Source organism: Canis lupus, chromosome 10, assembly GCF_011100685.1.
Source record: "Canis lupus familiaris isolate Mischka breed German Shepherd chromosome 10, alternate assembly UU_Cfam_GSD_1.0, whole genome shotgun sequence".
Classification (NCBI taxonomy): Eukaryota; Metazoa; Chordata; class Mammalia; order Carnivora; family Canidae; genus Canis; species Canis lupus.
In genome coordinates, this window is record NC_049231.1 from 64513667 (window position 1) to 64532123 (window position 18457).

Sequence of the window (18457 nt, forward strand, 5' to 3'; positions counted from 1 at the left end):
TATTACAGATCTCAAACACCTTTTCATGTACTTTTAAACAATTTTGTTTCTTCTATAAATTACTTGTTCCTATCTTTGTCCATCTTTCTATTGAGTTCTTTATACCTTTCCTTGAGTATTAATAATATTAATCCTTTGTTATGGAAATTGGACATATTTAGCCCTTTTAAAAAAGTTTTCATCTACTTTATAGATGAAAAAATAAAAGAATATAGAATTCATGTTGTTTTCAAAATTGAGTGTAAGCTAACAGAAAGCTTTTTGAACTCCACTCAACTAATGCTTTGCACAAATGCCCTGGGCAGAGGTGGTTCTTCACAGCTGCTCAAAATTGGTCAGATGATGCTATTTCTAGATGAAGCAAAAGGCAACAGATGCTTATGTTCCAGGAAAAACTATGCATCATTCTTCCTATAAGAATTTAGAGGAAATTCTATGCCTAGAAAGAAAAGTAGGAGACCCTTCACTTTGTCAAAATATATTGTGGCAGGGATGACTGGGTGGCTCAGTGGTTAAAGCATCTGCCTTTGGCTCAGGTTGTAATCATGGAGACCCAGGACTGAGTCCCACATCGGGCTCCCTGCATGGAGCCTGCTTCTCCCTCTGCCTCTGTCTCTGCCTCTCTCTCTTTCTGTGTCTCTCATGAATAAACAAACAAAATCTTTTAAAAAATAAAATAAATTAAAAAAATATATTGTGGCAAAAATCTTTATAAATCTCCTGTTATTAAAAAAAAATCTCCTGTTATACTTAACTTTGGAAAATATTTCTCTAGGGTGTTGTTTAAATTATTTAATTCATTCAGTTAAAAAGATTTTGTCCATTTAACATTTTCCATACTGCAAGCAGTTTTGACATTTAGACAATTTATCAATGGCTTCTTTATTGTGGCCTGTTTCCTTTTCTTTCTACTCATTACATGAAACAAATTAAATTTCACTAATATTTAAAGATCAGTGTTGACCTTTGCATAGCCATTTTCTAGGTTCCTGTTAATACAAACATCTTGTTTGCTGATGCTCATTTTGAATATTTTGCTGCATACCATTTCCATTATTCCAAAGAGATTTTTATCTAGTTGAAGTACATTTTCTCCATGACCTTGCAAAATAACTGCAATGGCTTATACAAGGCATTTTAGGGCGGGGGGGGGGGGGGGGGAGAGAAAAAGGTATGCTTACGTATGCAAATAATAACAATAAAATAATCTTTGCCTACCACCACCTTTACCATATGTATTCACCTTTCTTATCTACAGAAATATGGACTTAATACTTCTCTTTAGGATGTATTCCAATCACAACAATAAAAAGACAAGGAAAACAGAAATTTTGGCAATGTAATCATGATAATTAATCTAGATTATAATTCCATAAATATAGCCTATTGCTATACTTGGATAGAAAGAAATGGGACTCTGAGGAGAGAATAAACTGAATTTCAGGAATAATTCCTAAAGAGCTGAGTTAAAAACAAGAGAACACTGAAATGCTCTTATCTAAACCAATGGTAACTGCCGAAATAATTTGTCAATTTAGATTTACTGTTTTAAAAAGCATATAAATCAAAGACTGTGCAAAGTGAGCAAGAATGAAAAAAGATAGAGATCCTTTCTCTTCAAATAGAAAAGACAGTGAAAAATTTTGAAGTGGCCTCCAGCTATACCACCTCAACCTTGTCAGATTTCACTTGTCAACACTTTGATGACAGATTGCCACCCCCTCCTCTAAAAAACAAACCCTAGTAACTGTTGAAAGAAATGGCCTCTTATAAAAAGTGGAATATTTCATGCAATTTGATAGTTGTATACTTTAAAATCTTTTTTGTCCCCTAAAAGAGACCTGAAAAACCTTCTTCTGTGGCTTTAAGCTAAAAAACCCTCCCAATGTAGGGACATAAAAAGAGTATAATATTTTTAAATATCTACTCGATGCATTTTATATTCATTATTTCATGTAATCCTCACAGGAGCCCTCTGAAATTAATGTACTAAAAATTGTGCATGTATTTACCTGCATGTGTATGGTGTGCATAAAAGAATTTTTCTGGGCAGGGAACAGCAGTTTGTTTCTTCAAGGAGTCCATTTGCCTCCCCTCCCCCAACCCAAATCAACCCTGATAGACTCTAAATCTCTTAATTTACAGATATGAAAACTGAGGTCTAGCGAGGTAAAGTAATTTGTACAAGTTCAGTTAGCTTGTTACAGGAACAATTAAGGGCTAGAATTCCTGTCCACAGATTATCCGTGTGGTGCTCTTTCTACTTACCTCCCTTTGCCTAAATACTATGCTAAATAGAGCCTTTTAGTAAAGCTTCTGCTTAAGCACCTGAGACAGGTGTCAATTTAGACTTGTATAATTAATCCATGGCGAAAGATACAGATGAAGCCTATTTTCTGGCCAAATTTAATTTATTTTGCTTAGAAAGCCCTTGGAGGAAGTTACTTGAATGACTATTTAAGGATTATTTTTAATTAGTATATCAATGGTTTGTAAGTAAACTGATACATCTAAAACATCTGATTAAAACTGGTATTTCTTAAGCACTAAAGAATCTTTACAGTATTTACTTAACAAACTTCACAAATCCAAAAATAAGATCCAAAATAAATTATTAGTGTTTTACAGCTGAAAGTTAAATACATTAAGGTCTTCTTTTTAAGTTACTGCATTGTATCAGAGGTTTATTTCTATCTTTACTACCTTTATTTGATAGGGGCTCTCATTAAGTTCTCAGCTGCTCAATTTCTGTAAGTTCTTACTGAAATGTAAACAAGTCCTAAAAGCTCCCAGTTTATAAAAATTCTTCAGTGAATCCTTTTATGTTGTGATTGGATCTTCCTTCGCACTCTTTTCTTCTCTGATTGCTTATTTTCACCTTTATTAATGGTTTGTCACAGCGTTATCACTTATATAATACTTTTAGTATTTTGTTTCAGTGGTTGAATGGAAAACCAAGGTAACTTAGGAAAACAACAGCCTTCTCTTAATGAAATGAAGGCTGTGAATAACCCACTAACTTCCCCTGAGGAGGGATCAATTTCACCTTAATATATTTAACACAGGCGGGATCCCTGGGTGGCGCAGCGGTTTGGCGCCTGCCTTTGGCCCAGGGCGCGATCCTGGAGACCCGGGATCGAATCCCACGTCAGGCTCCCGGTGCATGGAGCCTGCTTCTCCCTCTGCCTGTGTCTCTGCCTCATTCTCTCTCTCTCTCTGTGACTGTCACAAATAAATAAAAATTTAAAAAAAAAAATTTAAAAAAAAAAAATATATATTTAACACAGGCATACATCATCATGGCTTAAAATGTTAATAATTCCTAATGAGTAGAAAATTACTGATATTTAAAAATCAGTGCAATAAAACAAGGAATATTCTAAATTGTGATCATATTTTACCCTAAAGCCCAAACAAATCATGAATTCATAAAAATGTTACCACGTTTTTCAGACTGGATCCTATCTTACCGAGAAGTAAACAGAATAATGTATTTGAAAATACGTGGCAAATGATAAGTGTTCAATAAATGTCAGCTTTCTTTTCCTGAATATTCAATATCCATAAAATATAGCCTGATTTCAAATATTAGAAAAGAAAAATATACTCATTATTTTAGCATTTCACTGGATATCATTTCATCTTCTAATTATTTTAGTTTCGTTCAACCTATATTTACAAAGCATCTACCAAGTGCCAAATTGGGCCAGGCATTGTGAAATGCCCAAGAGGGGTGCCTGGGTGGCTCAGTCGGCGGAGTATCTACCTTCAGCTGGAGTCATGGTCTTAGGGTCCTGGGATGAAGCCCGATGTTGGGCTCTCTGCTCAGTGGGGAGTCTACTTCTTTTCCCTCCTTTCTCCTGCACGTGTGCGTGCTCTCTCTCTCTCTCAAATTAAAAAAAAGAAAAAGAAACCCCCCCAAGAACTTGCACTTGAGGAGGTCATAACAGTGCGGCATAGGGTAATGGAGAGAGAAAAGCAATGAATACAATTACATCGGAGTATGGAAAATAAAATAGAACCATATCCAAGGAAGAAACTACAGACATTATTAATTCTAACAGCCTAACATGATCCCAGCCACAAAAATTAATTTTTAGAACCCGAGACCTCTTTTGAGAAAATGAATATCCAGCATATGACTAGGTCACATCTACTGTATGATTCACATTAGATGGTTTCTGAAACTTCATGTATCTTATAATCAATGTATACAACATTTAATATAGTGCTGGTTTTTTATCAGAGTTTGATATTAAATCAATGGTAAATTAGAATCAAACATGGTATATGTATATACCATGGTATATGTATATGTCAATGCTTGATTGATTTCTTTTGGTAGCACAACCAGCTCCAATCAAGTTGGCAACACATGCAAAAATTCTATATAGAGGACCATCCCAATAAAGATAGGGGATTGAGCACATATAGGTACCCTCAAATCCTTCCAAATCCACACTAAAAGGACAATAAGCAATAAAAAGAAAACAAGCCAAAGAGAATTAGAAGACAACAAAATAGTTAGCAACAAAATTTTGGAGAGTAAAAAACCAGATGGACAAGAGGTAACTGACAATAGATTAAAAAAAAGTGGAAAGCCAAGTACATATGGAAGGTAGATGGCACATAGCTGAAGAGATCATGCACTGAGCCTCCAGAAACTGGAGGCACCAAGTACTTTTAAAAGAATACCTGTGCTTATGACTGAAAACAAGGGATCTGTTTGAAATTCTATGTAAATGACACTTAAGACTTCTAGGTGCCTTCCTCTGCCAGCACTGCTGGGCAATCCCTCCTACCATAGAAGAAAACTGTAAACTGACTCTTGAAAGGTTTCATCAGAGCAACTACTTCAGAAATAAAACATTACTGACAGTAGGAGAGCTACTCTGAAAAGAGGGAAGAAAGAAACTCTTGGAAATAAAAATATGAGAGCCAAAATAAATAATTCAAAACAAGACTTAGAAAATAATGTTGAGGTTATCTCCTAGAAATAAAAAAAGAAATGCATATTTACACACATGTGCTCATATGCACACACACACACACACACGTACAGAGAAAAAGAAATTGGAGAATTGGTCAGATTAATCCTGAATTACATATATGGCTAAGGAAGAAAACAGAGGTAATGGAAAGAAGGGAAGAAATTGTCAAAGAAATAATACAAGAAAATTTCCCAGAACTGAAGTACATGAGCTACTAAGTTGAAAGAAATTGTCAAGTACTTAACACAATGATTTACAAAAGACTCACACCCCCACCCAGACACATCATTAAGAAATCTCAAAACACTGAAAATAAACTAAAATCTTAGGTTTCCAGAGAAGAAAAAAGACAGTGACAAAAACAGGTCACTTATAAAGGATCAAAACATCAGACTTCTCAATAGCAACACTGGAAGCTAGAAGACAAAGGAGTACTACTGCTTTCAATTTCTGAAGGAAAATTATTTCCTACCTATAATTCTATACATAGTCAAACTCTTGCATCAGTATGAGATTAGAATAAAGATGTTCAAAGAGGCAAAGTCTCAAAAATTAATTATTGTGCATTTTTTTTTACAGTAAATTACTGGAAGATGTGTCCCACGAAAGGATACAATAAGCCAAGAAAGAGGACAATATGGGATCCAGGAAATAAAGGATACAACACAAGAACAAGGAAAAAGGATTTCCAGAATAGCAATAAAGGGAAATACAAGGATAACTGTATCTCAGGCAGACCAAAGGAAGATAGCAAACTCCAAGAAGAATATTGCTAAGAAAAGATAAAAGTATGAGATTACCTGATGCATACAGATTTACTAAAAGATTTGCACTTCTAACTGGGGAAGTTGGGGATGAGGAAATAATAGGTCTATAAAAAACAAGCAAATCTGAAAAGTAAGGCAATTATTAACTGCAGAAAAAATCCAAAAAATTATACAAGAAAAATATAAACTTAGTATGTCACATTGCTAAATCTTGATTATATATGCTTAGAATACTGTAGACACATAATTTGGATTAACCAAACACTACATTATATCTGTGCTAGAATGGGGAGAAGTATGTATGGGAGGGGATAAGTGCTAAGGTGGAGGTTATGTTCTCTCCCAAAGTAAGAAGTTAGTATGTTCAAAACTAACATTTTCAAAATGAAGGAATAAGTATGCATGTTGCTTACAAACATTCAGGTAACATCGGAAAAAATACCTAAAAAATTGGAAGTAGTTGCCAAGGAGAGTGCTGAGAAATGCAAATGGCATTGCAAATGCATTGTTAGTGATGAACCTTATGGAACTCTGACCTTCTATACTATGTATGCGTGCCATTTTGACTTAAAAAGTTTCCCACCTCTTCCTAAGTTTATTCAGAACACACAGGCAGATGGAAAAAACAATGAACACTGAATAAATGCTTCATCTCTGGTGCTTCACTCACTCCTGCCTTTAGTGTCTTGGTAGGCATCCTTTATTCTGATTCAATTGGTCTGTTTAACCACTGTAATAGCAGCTAATCACACTACTTCAACAGGCACTCTCCATGAAAGAATATTTTCTATTAGAAATACAACTAGGATTTTTGGGGATAATTCACCACTTTGACTTTGCAACATTCCATGATGTCATCTGGCATTTAAAAATAGGTGCAAAACTGCCGAGCTGCCCACAGTTAGCATTTATTATTAGAAGATGAATATTCTGTAGACTGTTAAGCTAACTTAAAGCATTAGGTAGACATTAAACACCCAACTCTAGCAATGGAGCTCAGGAATGAGTTCTAGAATAAAAATAAAAATATTAGGAGCCAATTATGTAGTTGAAGCCATAAATGTGGATGGTGAAAAAGAGTGGTAGCTAAAGGAGTTTCGAGACAAGGGGAGGGTTTATTTCTTAAGAGAGAAGAGACATAAACTATCAATTACTCTCACCACTCCTGCATTTGCAACCTCTTCTCCCATCTCCTCCCTTCCAGAGGAATTAGACAGGGCTAGGGCTGCAAAGAGCACAGCGTCAATACTTGGTTTTGGTGCCAACTCAGACTGCAGCTGTGTGTCTGTAAACAGTACAGTTCAGAATTTGTCACAGATGGTGCCAGCCAATGAGAAGGTGTCTAGGTATTCAAAGCAGAGTTTGCTATTTTCTCAGTAGTTAGTAAATATTATATGTCAGTTATTTTCTAACAAAGAAAATTTGGTGGTATACATATTTTAATTACAAAATATTTTTTAACAGTATAGCTCAATACATATGAGTGCATGGTGGATTTGGCATGAACACTGGTTTAACTATGCATCCCCTTCCATAAATATTCCAATGTACACTTATATGAGTTATTTCAAACATCAGTTTTATGGCATGACTTTGTTACAAATTATTCAATATGTGGCGTACTCAAAAAACATTTTAAATTAAAGATATTCAATAAAAGGTTTATTTTTTTAAATTTTTAAATGAGTTTTACTTATTTATTCATGACAGACACAAAGAGAGAGAGATAGAGAGAGAGAGGCAGAGACAGAAGCAGGCTTCATGCAGGGAGCCCGATGTGGGACTTGATCCTGGGCCTCCAGGATCACACCCCGGGCTGCAGGCAGCGCTAAACTGCTGCACCACCAAGGGCTGCCCCAATAAAAGGTTTAATACTCTTATAAAGCAATGGTCAATTCCTGAAAACTAAATTTGCACTGTTAACCTCCTACATGTAAATCAGTGATTATGCTAATAAGGAAATATGTATAATTTTCCCTTAGAAATTGTATTGTTTTTAAACTTCAACAAGTTTGAAACATCTCTAAGGTTTTAAAGTAACTTATCTTATGTTTGATCAAGAAGAAAGAAGTTTTCTTTTCAGCCAGAGTGTCTACTGTATGGTGTTTTATATGCATTTTCTTAGTTAGACCTTAAGAACAACCATATGAGGTAGTATTTTCCTATTTTCCAAATTTCTTTAATCCCCAAGTCCATCATTTTTGTCAGTACATGCTTCTTTCATTGTAGGGTATTTAAAATCATTTTTTAAAAAGTTCTGAGTGCTCTGCCCCATGTTCCAGGTGCCACAGCTGCCCATGAGGCTCAGAACCTTCCTCTGCAGCTGCCTGTCACCCCGAGGCCAGGGGGAGAGGGCACAGCCAGAACCATGCCGTGAAGATATTCAAACAGCCCATGAAGAAGAACACTTTGGGGAGGGAGAGCTGGCCCCCTGGCAACAACCAGTACCCCCTTGCTAACCATATGCCTCCCGGGACTTAGATCCACCAGCTCCAGCCCAGCCATCAGATCACTGCACTCTCTTGAGAGATCCTGAGCCAGAACTGCCTATCTAAGCCATTGTTAAATATCTGATACAGATAAACTATGAGGATAACAAATGTTTATTTTTTTAAAGTTCTGATTATCCTTTTATTAAATATATAAGCAATTCATTTTGAATGTGGGCAACCTTTCCAGTCTTACCACCAACTCCTTTCCTTTCCCAACAAAATGGAGTACATTATGACTACAAAAGAAATATTCTCTGTTTTACTAAAAGGTAGGGAGAGGCTGGGGGAAAAGGTGACAGAGGAGGGAGAAAGGAAGAGAGGAGAAAGGAAAAAAAACCCCCCACTCTTTCAAATCTCTCTTACTATCATTCACCACCTTCATGTTAACTTTTCCCTTCTTGGCTCAGCTTTTTTTTTTTTTTTAATTTTTATTTTATTATTTATTTGAGAGAGAGAGAGAGAGAACACAAACAGGAGGTGTAAGAGAAGAGGGAGAGAGACACTCTCAAGCAGACTCTGTGCCGAGCACAGAGACTGACCCGGTGCTCAAGCTCATGATTCAAGATCATGACCTGAGCCAAAACCAAGAATCAGAGGCTTAATGGACTGTGCCACCCAGGCTGCCCCTTGGCTCACCTTCTTCTAAAACATATCCTAATATATTTTAGAATATATAAATCTTCTTTGTATCCCAATTATTACCTCTTCAGTTTAGAACACCAGTTTATCTTGCCTGGAGCATTTAATGCCTCTGACTGGCCCCGCATTTCAACTTTTGAGCCATAATCCATTTCCCATAGAAATATAAAATACTTTCAGAATTTTAATATATAATGCATAGTATATAATAGCTAATTTAAATTTTTTAAATATACAAAAATTAGACTATTTTATTTGTCTGAATCTCTTCAAAAACTTCTCATTCCATAGGTCTTAAAGTCTTTATATTGCCTTACATACCCCTATGTGAGTTGGCCCCTATCCTTTCTATGTAATCTTCTTTCACTCCCCCTAGAAAGACAAGTTGTGGTAAAACTGTGAAGACCTTTGAATAAAACACAGCAAATCTGAGCTTTATCCCATATGTCACTAATTTTCAGACATTTTTTTCCTGGTAGACCACTTTTTCCTTCAATAAAATACTACACTAACTCTAACATATAAAACTTGTAAAAATAGAGAGTCTGGTTGAAACAAGGTCCAGAGGCCCATCGCAATCATAAATACCAACAGTCCCCTAAGGCCACATGGCTACATATGGGGGGCGGGGGGACAACCTTTATTTCTCAATTTCTAGTTACAATGCATTGTCTGGATTGACCTTCCATGGCTTAGCTTCTCTCCCACATTTTGTCTTTTAACTCTAATATTTCTTTGATTTTATCTTCCAGATTACTATTTCAGTCTGTAGTTAGATCTATTACATTGTTTTGCTCTTCTAATATAGAGAAGACATACTCTTGAACAACACAGGTTTGAACTACTCAGGTCCACGTATACCAGACTTTTCAATAAACACAGTACAGTACTGTGAATATATTTTCTCTTCCTTACAATTTTAATATATTTTCTCTCTAGCTTACTTTACTGTAAGAACATATACATACATGTAATATACATAGCATATAAAATATGTGTTAATCAACAGTGTGTGTTATCAGTAAGGTTTCCAGTCAACAACAGGCTATTAGTAATTAAGTTTCAAGGAGAGTCAAAAGTTATACTCAGATTTTCAACTGTGGGATCCCTGGGTGGCTCAGCAGTTTAGCGCCTGCCTTTGGCCTAGGGCACGATCCTGGAGTCCCGGGATAGAGTCCCACGTCGGGCTCCCAGCATGGAGCCTGCTTCTCCCTCCTCCTGTGTCTCTGCCTCTCTCTCTCTCTCTCTATCATGAATAAATAAATAAATAAATCTTTAAAAAAAAAAGATTTTCAACTGTGCAGGAGGTCGGCATGCCTAGTCCTCACACTGTTCAAAAGTCAATGATATATAATTTTTAAATTATTTTTAATTTAATTTTATATTTTATTATAACATATTAATATTAAAATAGATTTTTTTAAATTTTAAGTAGGCTCCACACCCAATGTAGGGCTTAAACTCACAACCCTGAGATCAAGAGTTGCATGCTCTACTAACTGAACCAAATACCTCTATTTTATTTATTATTCGTCTTTTTGAAGATTTTATTTATTTAAGAGAGACAGAGCATGAGCCAGAGAGAGCACAAGCAGAAGCAGTCTCCTCAATAAGCAGGGAGACCAATGCAGGGCTCAATCCTAGAACCCTGGGACCATGATCTGAGCTGAAAGCAGACCCTTAATTAAGCGAGCCACCCAGGGGCCTTCCCTGTATTTTTTTAAACCTTAAATCATATGTTTAATTTCAAAGATCATTTGCTCATTGCTTCTTTTGAATTGTTCCATTATCTTCTGGAATCTCTCAAAAATTATTGGTTAGAATATATTTTGTATGTTCTTCTGTTCTTTGAATTAAATGTTTCATCCAAATCAGTGGTTTGTTCATCTTCGCTCTTCTTTTCCTGCATTGGTTTTCTTAAGTGTCTGATGATGATCCTTGGCTGTCCATTCATATTTATGAACAAAAATCTAAGTTGATGAGTATACACACAGCTGGCCCAGGTTTTCTCTATAGCCATACAGATATTTCCCCCATTCAGTCTCTTTCCTATACAGGAAGGCTGACTGCTGGTATATTAAGTGGCCAGAGCCACATTAAGATGTGTGGGTAAGCTGAGAAGGCTCCAAGTGACAAAAACAGAGGAAAACAGTTTTACTCTGATTGTGAGTACTCTAACATATTTCCCCCTGGGCAGGACTGTCTTTCATTTTTCCTCCTGTACGCTTCTGTAACATAGATAAGTCCTCCCAAGTTACTTCACGTTCTACTCTTTTCTCATGTCCCTACAGCCACAGTGGAAGCCTTCCTCAGGTAGGTAGTTTACCTTACAAATGGTTTTGAATTTCAGAAATAGACAAATGCTATCCTTAGTATGTGCATGTGTGTGTATGTATGTGTGTGTGTGGGGGGGGGTTTGTGTGCGTGTGTCAGAGAGAGAAAGGGAGAGAGGAAAGAATAGAGAATGCATGTGTTGTGAATGATTTGAGGAGAAAGAACTGGGCAAGGAGAAATACTGTCTTCCTATTTAAGGCACATACCTTGAAATGATTACCCCCATTACCAAGAACTTGAAAGTTTTGAGGCTTTCCTTTCATGCACAGTTGTTCTCTGTGCCATTCTGGGCTGTCATTTTCCAGCCTTCAGGCTGTCAATTCCTCACAATACCTGATGGCACCATTTCGTCTTCCAACAGTGTTGAGAATTTATCTTTTAATTCTTTGGTTCTATAGAATTTGGAAAAGAATGGGAAGTAATGGCATCTCTTCAAAAAGTTATTTAGAACAGGAAAAGGCCCATAAAATATCTATAATTTAAAAGAAAGATATAGTGGACTAACAAAGGTTATAGACCAAATAAAATTCAAATGTCTTGTCATCTGAATCTAGTAATCTGGACCTATCTAAGTTCATCATTTACCACTGTCCTCCTTAGCTCACTACCATCCAGAAACATGGGCTTTCTTTTTGTTTTTCAAAAAATATCAATCTTATTCCTATGAGTTTTTGTGCTCTTCTTTTATGTGGAAATCTGATTCTCATAATTCAGATCTCTGTGCATAGGTCACTTCTTCCTAAAAGTCTCTGCAATGATCACTATGTAAAATAGGACCAATCCCAGTTTCTTCCACGTCATTCTTTTTTATTTTAACTTTACCGAGTTTATCCTATTCTAAGATAATCTTCAATATTTCTTTTACTTATCTGAGTACCTTAACTAACGTAAGTGCTACATAAAGCTGCTTTGTAACATCTCACACTGTATCATAATATTCAATAAATATTTGATAAAGATCTGAGAAGACATAGCCATGATATAAGACCTCAGAAGTCAAGAGAGAAGAGGATAAAAATCAAAGTTGAAGTGTTAGCTATGAAAAGAAATGATATATTTCTGAGATTGATAGAAATGAAAGAAGGATAAATATTAAGATGTTCTGAGGTGTTGGGAGACAATTGTCCATAAATCTCTCAGGTTTCTGCAAAAGAGGTACTGAGGGCCCTTTGTTCTAGACGATCTCTTCAAGGATAACAAATAGCCCTGGAAAATAGAGGTAATGTTTCTTATGGAGCAAAGGGCAGGCATGCTTACTTCCCATTACAAAAAGTTTAGGTTCCCTAAGCTCTTCTGTAATACAACCCACTGCACGTACAGGTATCATCTGGCACTCTTTATGTCACACTAAAGAAACTGGGGATTAGAAAAAAAATGCTAATACTTCACTCTATTGCTATGAATAAAAACTAACCTTCACTCTGACCCAGGAATTTCATGTTTTCTACCAGCTTCCATGAAACTGGCTAACTTAGTAGACTGCAAGTAAGGTAAAATCTCAGACTCTTCATGCTTCTTTTATGTGAGGTAGGGACCAAAAAAGTAAAACACTTTTACTTAATAGTGTAAAGCTTGATAACTTATTTTTTTTCCTAATGAAGAATGAAGAGAGGTCTTCTGTTGAGTAAGACCAAGGGAATAGGGGGAGGCTCAATACAAGTGACTTTAGATAATAAAGTCACTGTGAGAAAAAGGAAAGAAAGCACACTGAAAATGAACAACCTCCACTCCACCCTGTCCCACCAGTTCACAAATACTCTTGATTTCTTTGCCTGATTTATATTAATTTCCTGATTTATATTAATCTTCTCCAGTGCTACAGTTTGATTTGGTTCTGGCCCTGTACTCCTTTTCTGGACTATTTCAGTAATCTCTCCAAAGAACCTCTTTTTGCCCCAACCTAACCTACTGATAGATTAATCTTATCAGATAACGAATCTTATATCATTCTATTTACAAGACACTGAAAATTACAGTACTGCCATGATCACTTTAATTTTTTTTAATTGTGAAATATACATACTAAAGTATAAAACATATAAGCTATTTAACGAATAAAATGAATATCCTTTACTCGCCATTCAGTTTAAGAAACAGAACACTAGGGCAGCCCAGGTGGCTCAGCAGTTTAGCGCCGCCTTCAGCCCAGGGCGTGATCCTGGAGACTCGGGATCGAGTCCCACATCGAGATCCCTGCATGGAGTCTGCTTCTCCCTCTGCCTGTGTCTCTGCCTCTCTCTCTCTGTCTCTCATGAAAAAAAAAAAAAAAAAAGAATAGAAAAGAAACAGAACACTACCAGTACCGTAAAACACTCGCACCCCCTCCCCAAGTCACATCCCTCCCATTCTCTCCTCCAGACGTGACCTGCACCCTGAATTTTGGGTTACTTTCCTTTACCCAAAATATATCACTACCTATATATGTATCCCTAAAGAATATACTGTTGATGAATGGATAAACAAAATGTGATATATCTATACAATGAAGTATGCTACAGTCTTAAAAGGAATGAAATCATTCTGATTTCATTAAAATCCTCCTATGGCTTCCTATTGCCAAGAGCATAGAGCTTTCAGCATGTCAATCATGGCCTTCATATTCATTTCCCCATTACCTTTCTAGTACTACCTCTAACACCAACCCTAGAACTGTAGCTAAATAACATACGACTTGTTACTTCTAAAGCCTCATACTCTCCTACCTGTTACTATGTTGCCGCTTTACCTGGAATATATTCCCTGCCATTCAGGAGTTTCTTTAAATGTGCTTTTCAGGTGCAACCTCTTCCATGAAGCATTCCTGTTCCCTAGCCAGAGAGTCTTTCCTTCATCTGAAATCACACAGCACTTCATCTGAATTTCCCATATAGGGTGCATTTTCTACCATTATATTTCTACTCTCACTGCCTGATAACCTTTTTAATCACTTTCATCCATTGGTTTCAGTGACCCAGCACTCTCCCCATTTTCAACCTACCTCTCTCCAATTGCTGCTTCTCAGTATTTTTCACTGGTTCTTCCTCTGTCCATCTCTTAAATATTGGATTCCTCAGGATCCTACTCAAGAGTCCTCCGAGATCTCTTTATACCCTCCCTGCAAAACTCCTCATCTATTCCAAATACTACCTACATGCTGATGACTTTTAGTCACCAGCCCTCATTTCTCTCCTGAGCAGCTTGTTTATATATCCACCTCCTATTACCCATCTTCCACATTAACTTGAGGTTCACCATTATAAAACTGAATCCATATTCTTCCTTTTCTGAATCCTTCCATGATCCCAATCACATTAAATGGAAGCACTATCCACCTAGTTACTTAAGTTAGAAACTTGAGTGTTACCTTTACTACTATTTATTTCTTCCACATACCCCACATCTTATCAATTACCAACTCTGTTGCTGTTACTAGTTAAAATTTCATAAATTCATCTAGTTCTTTTCATCTCTACTGCTACCAAAATAGTTTATGGCTCAAACACATCTCAACCAATTACCCAGAATGTCCTTACACTTTATATCCTTGTCTCTAATCTAACTTCTCCCAACCCACTCTTCCTTCTGTCAGCAAAACCCTTCCAAACAGCAACAAGAATCATGTCATTTCTCTGAAAAGCCTTAATGACTTTCCATCGCACTAAGGATGAAATTCCAATAATACCTAAGACCATGCATGAAATAGTCCTTGCTCACACCTCTGGCTTCATCTCTGAACACTGAAGTTCTAGAGTCCCATGAGACATGCCACATTCTCTAGCTCCTCTTTCCTTTGTACATACTTTATGTGAAATACACTTAGCTACCCCCACATCTTTTTCCCTTTTAACACTTCACCTCAGGCTAACCCTTATACATGTTATGCCTCAGGTTAGCCAAAACTTTCTCCAGGAAGCTTTCCCCAATACCAGACTCCACTAAGATTTGGTTAGATGGCCAAACCTAATTCCACTACAGGTACTTTCAGAGTACCCTGTATATTCCTCACTCACAGTACTCATCAATTTACATACTTAGATTTACCTATTTACTTGTCTGTGTCCCCCACAAGACTGAAATTGACTTGTGCCCTGATAGGTAATTTAATTACTCTTATAGAACATGGTAGATGTTTTATAAATATTTGTTGTCAAATGAATGAATGTCTTATCTCTGCTAAATAAGAAGGTATGTCCCCCAATGGCAAAATCTGAGTATGATAAATCTGCAATCACTATATGCTATGTTCAAAGAAACGAGAATTTTAAAAATTTTCACAAAGGTCAAGTAAGGCTTAAATTTCAAAGAACATGATCTGCATTCAAAAGTTTAACTCAAAATGCTAAGAAGGAACCTCAATCCAGACTCCTGCCTTTAATCAAGTAAAATATAATCAATTTGTCAATTATATATGACCAAGTACTTATAAACTGTTAATAACATTATTTAAAGTAACATGTGAAATTACAAAATTAGACATATGGAATCCCAAATAAGGTGTAAAAATAAAAACTGACTCTAAGAGGCATCCGTATTGGCAAAGAAATTCAATCATCACTATTTGCAAATAACAGGTATATACAAAAGAAGGAAACTGGACCACCTCCTTACACCACAGGCAAAAATAAACTCAAGTGGACTAAAGACCTAAATATGAGACCTGAAACTATAAAAATCCTAGAAGAGAACAAACACAGGCAGTAATGTCTCTAACATCAGCCATAGTAACATTTTTCTAGGCATGTCTCCTAAGGCAAAGGGAACAAAAGTAGAGCAGCTCTGGTGGCCTAGCAGTTTAGCGCCGCCTGCAGCCCGGGGTGTGATCCTGGAGACCCGGGATTGAGTCCCAAGTCGGGCTTCCTGCAAGTAGCCTGCTTCTCCCTCTGTCTGTGTCTCTCTCTCTCTCTCTGAATAAATAAATAAATCTTAAAAAAAAAAAAAAAAAAAAGGAAACAAAAGTAAAAATAAACCACTGGGACTACATAAAAATAAAAAGTTTTTTTTGCACAAAGAAAGAAACCAAAGACAAAACAAAAAGGCAACCTACTGAATGGGAGAAGATATTTGCAAATGACATATCCAATAAGGGGTTTATATCCAAAACATAAAGAACTTACACAACTCAACACTAAGAAAAACTCCAAGTAATCTAATTAAAAATGGTCAGAGAACCTGAAGAGACAGTTGTCCAAAGAAGACACATAGATGGCCAACCAAATATGAAAAGATGGAAGAAAAAAAAAAAAGATGGAAGATGCAAATCAAAACCATGAGATATCCCCTAACTCCTGTCAGAATGGCATTTATCAAAAAGATAAAAAATAACAAATGTTGTTGATAAGAATGTGGAGAAAAGGGAACGCTCACACACTGTCAGTGGGAATGTAAACTGGTTTAGCCACTGTGGAAAACAAAATGGAGGTTCCTCAAAAAATTAAAAATAGAAATACCATATTATCCAATAATTCCACTACTGAGTGTTTACTCCATACAAATAAAAAAAAACTAATTTGGAAGGATACATGTACCCCTATGTTTATTGCAGCATTATTTATGATAGTCCAGATCTGGAAGCAAGCCAAGCATCCATTGTTAGAAAATGGATAAGGAAGAAGGGCTGTGTGCATGTGTGTGTGTGTGTACTTATATTTTATAGCCATAAAAAAAAGATGAGATTGTGCCATTCGCAACAACATAGACCCAGAGGGTATTACGCTAAGTGAAATAGATGAAAAAAAGACAAATACCATATGATTTCACTCATATGTAGAATCTGAAACAACAAACAAAAAACAGAATCACAGAAATGACGGTTCCCAGAGGGGAGGGAGTTTAGGAGGGATAGGCAAAATGGGTGAAAGAAAGTGGGGGATACAAATTTCCAGTTATGAAATGAATAAGTCATGGGAATAAAAGGATCAGCATAAGGAATATAGTCAATGACATTTGTAATAGTGTTGTATGGTGACAGATGGTAGCTACACTGTGGTGAACATAGATAGCAGAAAGTATCACTAAAAAGCTACATCTGAAAGTAATGATGTACTATATGTTGTCTAACTGAATTTAAACTTTAAAAAAGGTAGCATAAAGTATGAACTTGTGGAATCACTATGTTGTACACCTGAAACTAATGTAATACCATGTGCCAATGACACTCAAATAAAATAATTCATTAAAAATAAAAATCAGGGCAGCCCCGGTGGCACAGCGGTTTAGCGCCGCCTGCAGCCCAGGGCATGATCCTGGAGACCCGGGATTGAGTCCCACATCGGGCTCTCTGTGTGGTGCCTGCTTCTCCCTCTGCCTGTGTCTCTGCCTCTCTCTCTCTCTGTCTCTATGAATAAATAAAATAAGATCTTTAAAAAAATAAAAAATAAAAAAATAAAAATCAACTCACTACATATGAACTGGTTTACTAATATGCTAATGTAGAAAAATAAGACATTGAGAAATATGACTATCTGGTAGATATCACTGTAATCTACTTGAGTTTAGAGCCTTTCATCTTAACATACTTTAAACCATCACTTAAAAATTAAAAATTCACTTTTGACAAATTGCTTTGGGTACTCAAAGGGAGAGAAATTCATGCAAGCAAGGTTGTCCAGCTATGAAGATGATTTCTATACCCCAACAATTTTAGCATATATTACTGACATAAGTCTGTTTTAAATATACTACATCATCCTGTATATTTTCCTTATAGCTTAATACAAATCATCAAAATCACTAGTGTCAACACCTCCTTTAAAAGCATTCATTCATGTCTCATTCAAGGAAAATATTTTTAAAGCACATACTATTTTGACATGTATTTTCAAACTAACAAGATTTCAGCAATTTATTAAGGGTTTACAGTTTTTAAAGTAGTAAAGCTAGCAGAAAAGATGAAACTAGTCTGATAGAATTTCACTCTCCAATGGTTCTGAGAGTCAGAATCCTATCACTGCTAATGAAGTAACATTTAAGAAAAGTAAATTATTTATTCATGGAAATCAGTCACTTTTATTTTGTACTGAGATATATGAGGTGAGATGCAAAATAACTCTGTGGTTAGTGTAGATATTTTCAAACAATATAGGCTTAGTCATTAGAATTCTTGGGCTGGAGGCACCTGGGTGGTTCAGTTGGTTAAGCAGCTGGATCGATTTCATCTCAGGTCATGATCTCAGGTCCTGGCATGGAGCCCCACATCCAGCTCTGTGCTCAGCAGGGAGTCTGCTTGAGGACTCTCTCTCTCCCTATCCCCCTGCCC

The 18457-nt window shown here is 36.3% G+C and overlaps 1 protein-coding gene across 15 annotated transcripts in view; it reads right to left on the reverse strand.

The window, feature by feature from the left end:
• WDPCP (WD repeat containing planar cell polarity effector) overlaps positions 1 to 18457 on the reverse strand; it is a 424783-nt gene that overhangs the window by 328466 nt on the left and 77860 nt on the right. For 3 of the 15 annotated variants that reach the window (XR_005366139.1, XM_038551415.1, XM_038551414.1), the window contains exon 1: positions 11430 to 11560. The exons of 4 other annotated variants lie outside the window; for them this stretch is intronic. Coding sequence is in view for 10 of the 11 variants with exons in the window: in XM_038551415.1 (XP_038407343.1) it covers positions 11430 to 11486 (57 nt within the window). In the remaining variant the exon portion in view is untranslated. Of the gene's footprint in view, positions 1 to 11429; positions 11569 to 18457 lie in introns of those variants that run through there. 8 more of the 15 variants (XM_038551405.1, XM_038551402.1, XM_038551412.1 and 5 more) reach the window with 6 other exon arrangements.